General features: G+C 45.6%; 1 protein-coding gene across 2 annotated transcripts in view; it reads right to left on the bottom strand.

Moving 5' to 3' along the window:
* The window catches only part of LOC139654798 (SH2 domain-containing adapter protein F-like), a 101,742-nt gene that overhangs the window by 71,801 nt on the left and 14,497 nt on the right, over positions 1-15,444 (bottom strand). For both annotated transcript variants that reach the window (XM_071531972.1, XM_071531971.1), the window contains exon 2: positions 10,860-10,992. In XM_071531972.1, coding sequence (XP_071388073.1) covers positions 10,860-10,992 — 133 coding nt within the window. The remainder of the gene's footprint in view (positions 1-10,859; positions 10,993-15,444) is intronic.

A 15,444-nucleotide genomic window follows, 5' to 3' on the forward strand; every position in this document is an offset into this window, starting at 1 on the left:
TGCGCAAACCTATTACAACCCAAACCCAGCAGCCGGGCCCCAGGCAGAACGAACGCCTCACCTCACCGCACCAGCGATCTCACTCCATGATTGATAAGATGCAAGGCAAACAAAGACAGCGGGGGTGGGAGAGAGAGAGAGAGAGAGAGAGATGGAGAGAGGAAGACAGACAGGGAGAAAGAAGGAGAGAGAGAGAAAGAGGGACAGAAATGGAGAGAGACGGAGGGAGTCAAAGATCTGAGATCATTTTTTGCCAGTAAGAACAAAAAATCAGCCTTTCCACTGGGTAATTATCCTCGTGGTGGAATAAGTAATGAGGGGACAAATGTCACACATTACTTCCGACAGATTGCTGTGAATAATATCCATTTTATATTTGTTGAAACAATCAGTGATTATGGTCAAAGTCTCAGCCCAGCTTAGCCTCTAATGTGCCTATGTGTTGGTCTATCGATACACACAGGGCATCAGGACACCTGCAGGGAAGCGCTAACATGTTTCTGATGCTACCATTCTTTTTAAATGCCTGCTACCAAGCTATTCATTCTTACAATTTTACATTCTTGTCTTTTTGGCAGCAGAGACATTCAAAAATGTTAGCAGTCCTGGCAATCTAAAAATACGTTGCTCGGACGGAAATGTACGCGCAGGAGAGAGTGTTATTGTGTAACCATCCATCTGGCTAATTGGACCTCGGATCTTGGAACACACACTTAACATGCTCTGATAAGGTTATAATCTCCCTTGTGCCTATATGGTGGCAGCTCACCCACCTAATTAATTAGTCACCTCAACTTTAAGCATGGCATTCCACCACAAGTGCGAAGTGCGACTGGTTCCAGGAAAGGCATAGGAGAGAATTGAGACAATGTCAGTGTGTGTGTGTGTGTGTGTGTGTGTGTGTGTGAGAGAGAGAGAGAGAGAGAGAGAGAGGGGAGGAGACCGAGTCGAGGTGGAAGACACAGTAGAGTCGAAATTATGAGTCGGTAATACAGCGCTAATTGACATTGTACGCGCGTGCTCATTGTTCAGGACGGAGATGACTATAGAGGGAAAAAAAGGGTAAATGTTTAAATCAAGCTAGAATAATAGTTGGATTACCCTGCGAGGGGAGATAACAGCGTGTGTCTCTGGAAGACAAACCCAGAGAAGGTCACTCCTGAATAAATGTCACCAATAAATTGGCTCGCAGAGTGAAAAAAGACCCCTGGGTTATTTTACAAGACAACAAGGCTCATATAAAAGACCTCGGTCCACAGTCTATCACAGTGCAAACGGGAAAGTCCCAGACTCCTGCCTCCTGGCTGGACTGATAGAGAGGAGCAGAAACAGACAGAGAGGAAGACAGATGCAGAGAATGAGACAGACAAGGCAGAGAGAGAAAAGGAGATACAGTATATATAAGAGAGAGAGGGAGAGAGGAAGAGAGACAGAAAGACAAAAAGAAAGATACATACGAGGAAGAGAGAGAGAAAGGGAATGGGAGAGAAAGATCAAATCAGAGGAACAGGAAAGAGTGAGACAGAGCAGAGCAAGAGACAGAAACCGATAAGAGGTTGCACACAACATATGAGAGATAGAGAGGGAAAAAGAGACAGGGAGAGAGAGAGAGAGAGAGAGAGAGAGAGAGAGAGAGAGAGAGAGAGAGAGAGAGAGAGTCAGTACAGTCTTAAGATGACGGCTTCATCATTGAGCGCCGGCTCCTCAAACCCTCCTCATCCAGCCCTGTTGTCAGCCTGCTTTCCCAGCTACATTACTCACACAGCATCAGCAGTTACAGGCTAGTCTCCTCGGACCACTACGCCACTCTGGACTACAGTTCACTCGGAGCGTACACACACACACACACACACACACAAACACACACAGAGGCACAAGCTATGTTGGCCATATTTCATGCTTCCATCCAAAGATGAAAACAAAGAAATGCTCTTGCCAATATTCTAATGCACAAAGTGGTGGCCATACAACCAGGATGGAGATTTATACATGAGAGAAACAACAGCAAATGTGACATCATTTTTTAAATTGACAAATGTGTTTCCATTGCAATTTATCACATAAATTCTTTATCAAATGTTTTATGTGCATTATTGAGGAAATCTTATCAAAATTTGCTAATTTAAATTTTGATAAGATTTAAATTTAATTTAATTTAAATGTATAATTTCTAATTTGATACACCATACATCACATACATCTGCATAAAAATGCTTGAATGGAAACCCAGCAAAAGGCATACAGTATATTGGCATATGCATATAAACACACATGCCAACAAACCTTTTACTAGGTAAGACAGTCAGGTACTGACATGCACACACACTCATATTCAGACTCCCTCACACAAAGACACATGCTAACACACACGTACTCAGTCGCTCTCCATATCCTGTCTCTCCCAATCTCTCTTTTTCTTTGGTTCCCCATCTTTGTCTCTGATTCACTCTGTTTTTCTCTCTCTGTTTCTCTCTCTCTCTCTCTCTCTCTCTCTCTCTCTCTCTCTCTCTCTCTCTCTCTCACACACACACACTCATACAGGATCCTTCAAAAGAGGCTTCTGTGAGTGAGGAAGGATGTCAGTTCTGGGTTATGACTGAACAGACTGTAGTCAAACTGCACAGGGACAAGGTGGATCCAGAGGTATTGATCCTGCTGTGCTTTACTGAGCCAGTAGTGCAGATGAGCATGTCCCTGAACGCAGGGTTACGGTGGAGGTCGCCGATTCGCTCAAATTAAATTCTGGTGTTGGCCGTGCTCACTGACCGGAAATATTCTCTGTGCACTGGAAGTGATGAATCGAAACTTAACAGCGAAACACAAAACTGTCTCCTAAACAGCAACAGGCCACTAAGAAGAACACATTCAGGTTTGAAGAATGGATAGTTTTTTTAAGACGATTTTTCATGGGTAAAAAGCCTCAAAATTGCCTCCAACTGTTACTTTTCACTGCCATTTGGGGCTGCCAATGTCCAAAGCTGCCTGGCGTAACTTAATGTCGTTTAAATAAAGCATTTTCATTTACAGTGTGTGTGTCTGCTTGTGTCTCATACTCACATACTAACATGGCTGCACAGCTCGGTACACCATCACATGCTTTGTATTGGCTCAGAATATTGTGCATTTTGTGACTGAGTGTTTTATCTGTCGTTCTCGTGTCTGTGTCTTTTTTTTTTTTTTTTTTTTTTGGGTACCCATCTGTTCCTGTCCTGTCCTTCAACAGCTGCAGAGTGCTAGCCGCCCACTCTCACACCTAATAGAAGCTCTCTCACACCACAGCGTCAACGGGCTCGGTTTCCTCTCCAGCTTGACCGTAGCCACCGCGCAAACACAGGCCTGCGTTCATACTGGTGCCAGACACCTCCCTATCCCTCCCTCACTAATTCACTGAATCAATCTCTCTCTCTCTCTCTCTCTCTCTCTCTCTCTCTCTCTAGTCAAATCTGACCAATATGCCCCATCAAGTAGATAACTGCAAGAAAGACACAAGCCAAAGCCTGAAGTTCCATCACCACTTTAGGGGAAATGAATACTTGACATATCAAATGACCCGAAGGATAGTGTGTGTGTGTGTGTGTGTGTGTGCACGTGCTCATGTGCATGCGTAGATGTGCCCATGCATGTGTGTTAAGGCGATGGGTAGCCAGCAGTGTGGGTATGAATTCTGCCCTGCCTTCCACTGCAGCGGCCCAGACAGGGATTAATGGTGTCATTAATCTTGCCTTTAAAATGAATGACTTCAGCACCTCCAACCTGCTCCTGAGCCGCTGCCCAGTCGCTCCCTCCCCCTCCGCTCCAGCCCCTCCCTCCCTACTCAGCTGTAACGGATGGACACCGCCTCTGCCAGCCTATCCATCCTCGGCTTGGCACAGGCCTGGCACAGCGGGACACCAGAGGCCAGCAGCAGGCATACTGTTGCCAGTACACACCACTTCCTCTTGGTCTTGCTGCTGGTTCTGTGTGTGTGCGTGTGTCCGCTCAGCTAGTTGAAAAAAAAAGCAAATACAAAGTGCCCTTGCCATACAGGGAAGGGGAAAGAGATGGCTTTTATAGGGTGTGTGAGAAGGGCAGTGGTGGCATAATGTGTGTGTGTGTGTGTGTGTGTGTGTGTGGTGGTACGCATTGGGGTGCTGTAACCCTCTCTCTGTGGTTTGGTGCTGTGTTAGAGAAAGGGCGTGTGGTTCTGGGTGGAGTCACTGATAGGAGGGTCAAGATCGTGTTTTTCCACTCAAATCATAGTTCCTCATTCATTTCTATTACACCGACCTGCTTGGTTCCAGGAATCAAAGGCGGAACATTTGATAGTAGGTGGATTAGACTTACTGTAACTTGATGTGGTCTAGAAAAAAAAACAATCCGACGCCATCTGACTCAACAGATGTGTTTGAATCATTTTTAGGTGCCGCAATGATGTCAGTCGTCCATCGCAAACTGTTGACATGATTTGCTGATATGGTTTTGCTGTGTGACGGCCCGGTTCTTCCAGAGTAAAGAAACACCACAGAGCAAATGTGAAGAACTGTGGGTGGTATAATGGCAATAGCTTGGCATGATTTTGCACCTTTGAAGGTATACAGTGTTTCATTGTAATGTATGCTATTTTATGAAACAGAAACCGTTCATAGATTAACATGTAATGCTGCACTCTCACCAGTGTCAATATTCAGTAGAAATGTCAGATATACTGAGCACTGTCAAACACCGATGTGCACACAGCCGTGTATCAGTACTCTGAGCTACGGTGCTGGGCGGCATTCATCACTAAGTGAGTGGGAGGAAGGTTATCAGGCCTGCGCTGCTGCTAGAGATTTCTCATCTCATCAATAAGTCGTCAGTCTTCCTGCTCTGCCCCTCTCCTCCCGCCTCCTACACCTTCCGTTCGTCGGCTTCTGCTAAATGACCCTCCACGCCACAGAGGCGATTGGCCATTCCACAGTAGAGCAGACACACACAGAGCAGTAACCCTTTATTTCACCATCAGAAACCAGGGAGAAACTATTTTTAAAACGTCAATTTAGCCAGGAAAGGATTTGCTGAGCACATGTGCCGTTTTTCAGCACCGCCCTGCTCCTCATGTGTACAGTTACACTGCCCAGTACAACCTCTTTCTGCTTCCTCTGGATGCTGAACATCTACATTGCCCAATGGCACCTCCACAGTAGTTGTTTTGGGGTAATCACTGACTTTCCCTGTCCAGATTTTCCCAGGCAGTCCTGGCATTTGAGCTGGTGACCTTCCGGTCCTTGCTTATTTATAGCAGCCTATAATCAGCTGGGGTAATGCACAAATGTGGCGCGGAGGTAATTATCTCTAACAACCTTTTAAAATGCCCAGTGACAGATGTCAAGAAAAAAAATGTCAGAGGATAACTCCAAAATTACTGTGTAGCCTAATCAGAAAACAACACACTAACCCCAAATTCCCATACTAATAGCACATGCTTCCATAAAAAGCTGGGAAAAAAATCCACCTCTGAGGTGTGTCGCTGCCAGTACATGTTCCGGATGTTCCTCAAGTTTCAGCTCGGGGCAATAAAAGCAGGGTTACAGGCCAAGAAATGTGCCGCCACATGTAGCTGCCATCGCCTGGGGTGAGTTTTCACCCTTCTGAGTGAGTGAAGAGGAGAGGGAAACCATTCAGAATGCCATGCCTCCTTGCTCTGCTCCCCAAGTGTCCCTATAAATTAACCCATAGGTGCTTTAAAATATGAATTATCTCCCACTGTCTCTGCCTCTATGTCTCTCTCTCCCTCTCTCCTTTTCTGTTCCTCTCTCGGGGGTCAGTCTCTTTTTTCCATTCTCTTTCAGTCTCCATTTATCCTCTCTCTCCCTTTCTCTTTCCCTGTCCCTATTCCTTTCTCCCTCTCTCTCTGCCTCTCTATCTCTGAATGTGGTCTCTCTCTCTCTAACTCGGGCCCACGCCAAACTATTGCCCTAGTAATGTTTCTGGCATTTATACAGTAGAGCCAACAGGGGGGCATAGTGCCACACTATCATGAGTAATTGAAATAATAATCCCCCCCATGCTAACGACTCATCTGCTTCTCCACATCGGCAGGAGTGCAGCGCAGGAGGTGCCAGCGCCGGGAGACATTTCCCAGCACGTTCCACTGAGAGAGAGAGAGTGGGAGAGGGGGAGAGGGAGAGAAATGAGGTAGCGAACACCCTTCTCCCGTGAGTCAACCATTATGGAAAACATCAAGGTTTTCCCCTCCGGGCATTCTGGCCCTGTTGCACAACTCTGCTGCCGCTAAATGACTGAGCATGACCTGAAAGATGGGATGAGGACAAATCGAGGTTACAACTTTGACACAGTGTGTAATAAATTTGCCACTGGTGTAAGGTATTTCACACCGGAGGGGTTATTTCTGGCCGGTACCCCCCTCCACACACACAACCCACATACACACACACCTTAGTTATGATGGCATGGTCAGGGCTTGAGGACTGGCAAGTGGACAGGACTGAGTGTGTGTTTATTCGTCAGAGCTCAGTCATGCAGGCTGTTTGCACAACAGGCCTCCTCTGCACTGTGGGAAAACTCTCACATGGTCGTCTGGCTGGCTGGCTGACTGGGGAGGATGAGGCCCTGTGCGAGCATATGCGTGTGTGTGTGTGTGTGTGTGTGTGTGTGTGTGTGTGTGTGTGTGTGTGTGTGTGTGTGCAATGAGAAATGGCTCGAAGCAGACTACCCTGCAGTACCAGCCCAGCCCCTTTGTGCCTGTCAGTGTAACAAGTCCCAACAGCTACAACAATGTGTGAGGGAACAGGAGGCTGGGTAGAGCGGAGCAGAGAAAATAACATCGCAAAAGTTGATTCTAGCTTTTCTTCCGACAGCCCCACCTGTGATTAGGTAGTGCTGCCTGTGCTGGAGAATGCGAGGAATGGCCCTACTGACAGCTGAGGGGGTGTGTGTGTGTGTGTGTGTAGGGTGTCTGTAGGGTTTTTCTGTGAGCGGCTGTGTGTGTGTGTATGACAGAGAGAACAAGACAGACAAAGAAGGGGGGTGTGTGACTGTCACAGTGAGATCTGTTGCAAGCCTGCACACATGCAGGCGCGCATACACACACACACACACACACACAAAAACCTTACATGCAATAAATCAACAGGCCAGAACACCAGCTGACAACGAGGGAAAAAACATCCTAGTCCAGCCTCACACACATTCCACACACACACACACACGGATACAAAGATAGCACGTACAATATGTAACACGTGTGGACATGACAAACATGCGAGGCACTCTGCAAACAAGCACGCAGATGCATGCACACACACACACATATACACACACACACAGGAAACATGGTGCAGACAGACGGGCTGAGAAGTGCAGGTGGTGCAGTGAGTCGCGGCCGGCAGCGGGCGTGCAGCAGCTTACGAGGGGAGGCTTTGCAGGTTAAGGAAGTCGTGACATGCCCCTCCAGCAGGCCCATAAATCAGCCAGCTCAAACTCACTAAGGACCGCTCTTGGGAGAGAGAGATATGGGGCAGACAGCACACATATACACACACACACACAGAGCAGAAACGCACTCCCTACCTGAATGTTATGTAAGTGGCTGTGGCACTTTTCGCCTCAGGCTTTACATGCCACACCTCACACTACGCGGTTGTGTGTGTGTGTGTGTGTGTGTGTGTGTGTGTGTGTGTGGGAGTGTGTGGATGTTGTGTAATCAATGAATTCTAAACAAATGTATCTTCAGTACAATGATGCAACTGTTCTGCATGCATCGTTTTTGAGAAATTAATTCCTGTAGTCTTTCAAATTAAGGTTATAGAGGTCTGGGAAGCTTTGAATGGCTGGAATCAGCTACGCGTCCATTTTGCATTTCTTTTTTTTTTTTTTGCAATAGTCACATTACTGTGCACATGTAAATGTAGCCAATGTCTCATTACCCAGTGATCTCTGAGAAGTGCAATGCAAAAACACCACAGCAATGATCGCTTAGCACCAAAGATGTTGCCAAAATAAAATATTTAAAAAAAAGGGTGAAAACCTTGAGAATTAACACTTTATGGTGCCGCGTTTTTTGTAATCTTTTTTCTGCCTTTATTAGACAAGTCAAAATGGAGAGAGACAGAAAAGACAGAGAGAGAGAGAGGGGGAAGACCCGGATCTGAACCCAGGACGCCCCGTGTGTGTGTGTGTGGGTGTGTGTGTGTGTGTGTGTGTGTTAAGGGAGAAACCCAAGCTAATAGTAGCTCAGACAAATTCAATCTTGTGTTGAGACCTGAAACCTCTGGGCTGCCGGTGCGGACACATACACCATGAGCAATAAACCATCACTAATAAAAAATGAAGTCTGATTTACTGCCGATCTGCTTCTCCTAATTAATTTGATACACTTTTTATAAGAAACTATCGTTCACACGCCTCCAAATTTTACAAGTTGAGGCGGTTAAAGTCCATTTTATGGGCAGATGGACTAACACTTTAATAGATAACATAAATTTTAGCTGGTGGTAAATTACAAACTTGCTCTGACAGCCATAAATAGAAAAGTTTCTGTTGTGTTGGCATGTTTGGTGACCGTCCTCGCCCATCTGTGGTAGCAAGTGCAGACAGGAGAGCTACAGCTGCCCTATCTACAGCTAAAATTCAGACTCTGGTATTGTGAACAATGCAGGTCAAAAAATGCCCAACCTAGAGAGGGAGACACAGAGAGACGAGAGAGAGCGACAGTGATAGAGTGAGACGCAGAGAGATGCGAGCCTCTAGCTTCACATGAGTGGTTTCTCTGGTCCATGCGATGGCTCCTCTCTCCCTTTCTAGCCACACTGCACTCTGAGAGGCAGTTCTGCCTGAGTCTGACCAATATACTCAGCTGTGTCAGAGTGAGAGACGCAGCAATTAGTACGACCGGGGTGATGTATTGGTGCACTGATAGCATTAGCACACATTCCGCCAATAACGCACCAGCAAAATTACCACAAAACTCGGCACTATCAACCATGATTATAATTTCACATTAAAAAAAAAATATTTCCATACAAACACACAGTGTACATAAATGTGTTTTAGAATGCAATTTCCTTTTTATTAGGGCTATGATTATGATTTATATTACATTCTAACCCATCTTAGTCATCAGCATGACTCAGTTACTCCCTGAGAACTTTGAGGGTATTATTCTTATAGGACATTTTACATAACTCCCCCCACCCCCCCCCACCCCACACACACATACACACCACTTGCAGGCAAAGATATCAAATATTGTTAATCTTCCCTCCCCAAATAGTGGCATTCAAACCTGTGTGCGCAAATGTTTGAATCAGTATATTATCTGACAAACGCTTACGGAACCATCATAGGTGATCCATCCATCACCGGGGAACAAATCCCTGGATTATTATGAATATTAAAAGGATGAGAGAGCAGAGCGAACGAAATCCGCCAACAGCACTATTTAAAACAGCGCCTTGACAGCTCAGTCAAAACAGCAGGAATTGGCAATCAATAGAATACGAGGAGGGAAAAAAAGCAGGGAGCCCTGAAACAACAACACCTTCAGCTTCAAAGACAAGAACAACTAGATCCTCACAAAAAACTGAAGACTTCATCAAAACAAACAAAAGAGCTGTTACCATGGCTTAGTTTTTCCCTCAGTATAGCCAAATGCAGAACTGTCTCTGGTTAAATGAGAAAGCTTGGACTTGGCATAAGATTCAAGATAAGTGATACTGTGAAATCCTTCCTCACAATTTTTTTTTTTTTTTCGTCTTCACAGCTTCCTACACCTGTGAGAGGTGATAAATCTTGAGTCTTTGTACTCAGGTGAGGCAAGGACTGGGCTAGAGGTCAAACCAGTAAGACAGATGAAAACAAGAGATTGTCTGGAGGCCCATTAAAAGAAAATTGCAGAGGAGGGAGAGAGACATTCAAGTCCTGCCACTATTGGGAGCGATGGGAGGGTGTGTGTGTGTGTGTGTGTGTGTGTGTGTGTGTGTGTGTGTGTGTGAGAGAGAGAGAGAGGTGGGGGAGGGTGGAATAGAGGAGAAGAGGGAGGGAGTGAGCGGTACATGGTAGATGACATGACAGAGGTTACCATGTCAAGACCTAAATTTCAAAACCTTGTAGTCACCCCAGTCCCAGAAACATCCGTTTGCGGTCTGACATTCACAAAGACATTTTCCCTTCTTTATGCACTAGGGAACACAGCTGCCGCAACATTTTTCTGCTAAATATTCATCATTTCTCTTCTCACTCTGTGCATTCTTTGCTCTTTGTCATTGCTGTGCTCATTTAGCCACAGAATGAATATGTTCTCTGACAAAGCCGAGCGGAGAATGTGGTTCGACTGAATTCTTGTGTAAGCGCGGCTATTGTTGTCTCAGAAACCGTCTTCCTGGAAAACCCAGCGAGTGGCTGTCTCCAAGTGCGGATAGTTCAGCGGAAAAACACTAAAATCATATCTCGCTTTATTGGAGCCACAGCCGAGGTATATTTTCAAAAACACTTATCTTCGGATATAATTTCTGAACGCAAACCCACTGCTTTTGAAAACATATTCTGACACCCTTCATGCCGCACAGGTCATTTCCACTCGGCTGCACCTGTCATGTAGAGTGTCACTTGGCCATCTGAGCCTGTTCATTAGCGACCAGCCTGCCAACGTATGGCTGAATTACACTGCATATTAATTAACACTGTGTAAAGACATTCCATATGAAGCCATAATAAAGGCAGGGATGCATTACTGGTCCCCTAACCTACAATTACTGAGAGGCTGAAGGTGGACAGAAGATTGTTGTTTCATGAATAGGACTTTACAGCTTGTGGCTACATGACACAAATTAGAGATATGAGGGAACTGAGGACCAAGAAGGGGAGAGACACTGTTGATCTACCTGCCATCATCTTCTGGGCCTCGTATGGCTCCATGTAGCCGTCATTCTCAGTCGTCACTTTTTCCGTGCTGGTCTGAGTCCCACCGGCCTGCTCGGCATCAAAAGGGTCCGCGTAGTCTTCTAGGATAATGAGCTGCAGGAGAAAAAAAAGAGAAGGTGAGAAGAAGGCAGTGAGGAAGAAGAGAAAGAGAGAGTGGAGAATTCATTTTGCTGCTCTGTTGAACACTACAACACAGGTAGGTGTCCAGAGAGTTGCAATGCTACGTGACAGATGCTGCTGTGGCCCGGGACCATGTGATAGCCACACAGCCGGGCCAGGAGATGAAGGGAGAAACACATAAATAACACCCCACCTCTGTATGCCTCGGCACACCACCACATCGCCTCAGCTTCAGACTTATAGCACGCTCTCTGCTACTGCTGGTCTGCCTAATTATATGATAGCCCAGTGACAGGCCTGCATTTCAAAAGTAGAGGAGAAGACCACAACTGCTCAACTTTCTTAAGAGAAACATTTTGGCAGATTTATGTCGGGCTGGCAGCGAGCCACAGCTAATTGCAGTCTTGCTCTTTTGCTGAGCATTTCGTGCAGTAGACGGCAATTAGGTGGACGTCCCGAGACCCAGAAATAAGGCCCAATCTTTAGGGAAGAGAGTAACGATCCGCATCTAAAGTGCCTCGAGGGGGATATTTGTATCCTTGAAATACCTGCTTCAACTACCAGTCAAAGTAAAAAAGTAAAGATCCAAACTTTGGGATGAAGTAAGGACCTGTCTGGACCATCTGTCCTGTTGGACTCCGGATCAAAAGAGGGGTTTGACTGGCCCAGCTGCTAGCAGGTGGTGAAAATGGACTTTTCCTCCGTTGGGACTCCTCACAGTCTAGCCCTGCCAATCAGTTGGACCAGACGGCAGATAGACCAGAGGAGCAGGGTACCTCAGGATCTACAACTTGGAGACATCTTAATAAAGGGTTTCCTTGACAAAAACCCATGCATGGTACATACACACACACACACACACACACACACACAAGGAAACGCTTGAGCAAACACCTACGTGTGCATGCAAACAGACACGTGACCGGCGCTACGCCCTATGAGTCATGTGTAGGCTACAGGAAGGGATTTGGTCTCATTATAAACAAGCTCATCACTCATCTGGTGGATGGGGCAGGGCAGAGTGGAGGTGGACCGAGCCTCACCGCCGCCATGCTGTGCCTCCACCTAGCCAGCTTTCCTGGAGGACAAACCACTGTCCATCCTCGCCACAGCACACACTTCCCAGAAACAAACTCTACAGTGGCCACCCATGAGAATGCCACACACACACCTGCCAAGCCTCAGGGAAGCAAGTACAATCCACAGATCTACGTTTCCTACTGTGGGACTTCACTCCGGCTGGGAAAGCACCGACATTTTCGCAGTTCGGATCAAGGTCAATGGTCATGTCACTTGACAGTCATAAGATTTACCAAAAAATGAAATCTTGAAAAAATGTCAATGTCTTAAACAGTAAAAAGTTCACTCGGGATAATTTGTAAGCCGCTTATAGTGTGACAAAGAAATGCTGGCAGGTATATTCTTGCACACATCAGCCACGCTATACATGGATTAGGCAATAATAGGAGAGGAGGGAAGTACCACGGATGTGTTTCATACCAGCTACTGTGTGTTAAATCCGCCTCACTCACTATTCCCTCTCCATCTGTTTTTGGGAAAATAACTAGGACTTTTTCTGCCACAGCATAATTATGGGTTCCTCCACTGTTTTGCTTCTGTGAATTTAAGCAGGGGGGGGAAATCCAATACAAACACTGTTCTGGGCTTTTTTTTTTTTGCACCACAGAAAATATATATTTCACTCAAAACTTTAATTGAAATTCAGCCATTCAGATTAGCAATGTCCCTGGCTGTCCCGGAGAGCCAAAAGCTCACTACAAATGATGCATCACAGCCACAGCGTTCGGAATTGTTTTCCCATCTCACACCTTGTTGCATGGAAACCCAGCCATCAGTAATTTTCCTGTGTGCCAAACCCACCTCAGATACAGTCACTGCAAACACAGTCCAAACCTAATAAGTAACCCTGACTAAATAAACCTATGAATCACTTAAATGGCAGGGAAGAAGGCCAGTGACCATCTGCCTGTGGTCCACCTACTGTAGCAGAGTGGCTCGAGGTTAGAGACCATTGGCCATAATATATGATAAAACATTTTTTTATGCTGGATTTATCCATGGAAGGCTTTTGCTGGGCATATGCAATCTTTTTCAGCATTGCCTCGCTTCACATTCATATAGTTACACACATTCACACCTGGGAGCTTCCCAGAATAAACCAAAGTCTGCTATTCTCAGCCACTGAGCTGCTATGTGGGGCAATGGGGCTTAAGTGTCCTGCTCAAGGGAACTTTGATGGTAGTTGTTGAAAGAGTGGAGAGTGCTACTCATTCACTTTTCCCCACCCAGAGTTTCCCAGCTAGCCTGGGGATTCGAAGCTTCAGATATATCATTATATCATTATATATCATTTTCCTCCCCTTCCTCCCCTTTTTGTCGATCACCCGACTCCGAGAGATCTTCTACAGAGTCACTACTGGTGTTTTGTCCAAGGCCGTGTTAAAGGTGAGCATAATAAGGCGATACAGTGCTTATTATTTGCCCACATGCAGGCCCAGGCATCAGCAAGGTTTACTTTTAGGCTTTTGCAATCACATCTTGGGCTTCTACCACTTTACCACTTCCTACACTTTCATGAGCTGAAGGAGGCTTGGACAGGTTTTAAGGAATGAGTGGGATTAAATAATGGCAATCACCTATGTCTTTATGTATAAACCCATTCCAAACACATGACATCATCTGTGCCTTTCCTGTTGACATCAGTGTTAATGTGGGACAAATAAAGGGCAAGGTATGTAATGGAAACTTTTGACAGCATTAGACTTATGATTGTATGTAATATAATAGTGGATAAAAACCAAGGCTTGCATTAGAGGCTCAAACACTATGCTCAGCTCTTAGCTAAGACCTAACATGCAACAGTCTTGCTGTTTAGAAATTCAGCTTGGTAATGTCTATAGTAGCAGGGTAATAAGTACAGAGTCAAAAAGACTTCACTTGGCCATTGTTCCTCGAATCTAGGTGTTTTACTACATTTGATACCATCCCAAACTATGAAAAAGGAGCGCAATTCATAAAAGGCCTGTTGGTACTGTAGAAATGGGACCGGAGTGTGCAGTCAGTCACAAGTGTAAGAGTAGATGTAATGCTAATCCATGAGAAAGTAACTGTAATCAGATTACACACTAAACATTTTTCTGGGCTAGATTTCAAATCCAAGGATTACAATTACAGCTGTTAACACTGCAAACAGTGGTAGCTTAATTATGTCCCAGTGCCCACGTCTACTTTATATAGGGTTGGGAAAGCTTGTCATCAAACAGCTAGCACAACAAAAAAAGATTTACACATTACAGGCATGTGTATATTTAGCCCCGGTCTTCTTCGCTTAGTCATTTTTCACAATCGGGCAGTGAAATCTGTTTTTAGCACCTCGTAATGTAACTATCCCAGAGGGCAGATGGACACTCAGGTTTTGTTTTCCCATCAAAAGCAAAGTGAGCTGGTAACGTTCAGTAGAAACAACCATCTAACCATCAGGTTCCATAAAAATACATGACATACATGTGGGAAGGGGGTGTTTTAATGATTGGAACTTGTGCGACAGTTTTTCTGAGCTGTTTAGAGCTGTTTTGTTTTAATCATAGTCACAATTTCTTCTTTCCACATCTCAGCCAGACACAAATGACAAACCAGTTTCACAGTCTTACAGCATACTCACAGCTTAGTGAAACTGAAACAAAAAGGATTTGGTCACGGTTTAGACGCTGCTGCTTGATATTTCACTTTCCCTTTGACTCATGAGGCTTATCTTGGGCCTCTATAAAAGCAAAACTATTAACAATGCATTACAAGGACTTTAATGGGGGGGCAAGTGTGGGTCTTCATTGCTTAAAATTGCCTTTTAGAGAGGTAGGCTATATATTTTCACTTTCAAGTTTACTTTACAAACCTGTGAGCTGTACAGCTACAGTCAGCCACTGAGCAACTCAACTGGAGCAGCTGGTGGTTAACTGCCTTGCTCAAGGGCACCTTGTTAGTAGTTATATAGAGAGGGGAGAATGTTATTCACTTCAGCCTACCCAGATTTCCCCAGCACATTTTTGAATTTGAACTGTCAACAATCTGGCCACCAGACTGCCTCTCCAGGCTACCATCGGTCCGCTCCTGAGACCTGGCACATGTGTGGGTGAAGGAGGTGCTTAATATTTCCAAACTGAACCGATGTGTTCCTCCTCCCTGTCCCACTGCACTAATGACTACTCGACAGCAGGAGGAGCATGGGGACGTGGAGAGAGGGGTGCTGGAGAGTGGGGGCGTCGCCTGGGGACACACCATCTGCCTTCTGGCATGCCAGGGTGTGTCAGGACCGCAGCCAAGCTGCACTTGTCATGAAAGCAAAATTCTGCCTCAGCACAAGACTGCAGCGCCTCAATATATTAGGCCTTCGCTAAGCAGGGATGT

The sequence above is a fragment of the Centroberyx affinis genome, unplaced genomic scaffold, assembly GCF_046629955.1.
Source record: "Centroberyx affinis isolate AG114_WGS23_722 - 3 ecotype Tasmania unplaced genomic scaffold, CSIRO-AGI_Caff_v1 ptg002151l_1, whole genome shotgun sequence".
NCBI lineage: Eukaryota > Metazoa > Chordata > Actinopteri > Beryciformes > Berycidae > Centroberyx > Centroberyx affinis.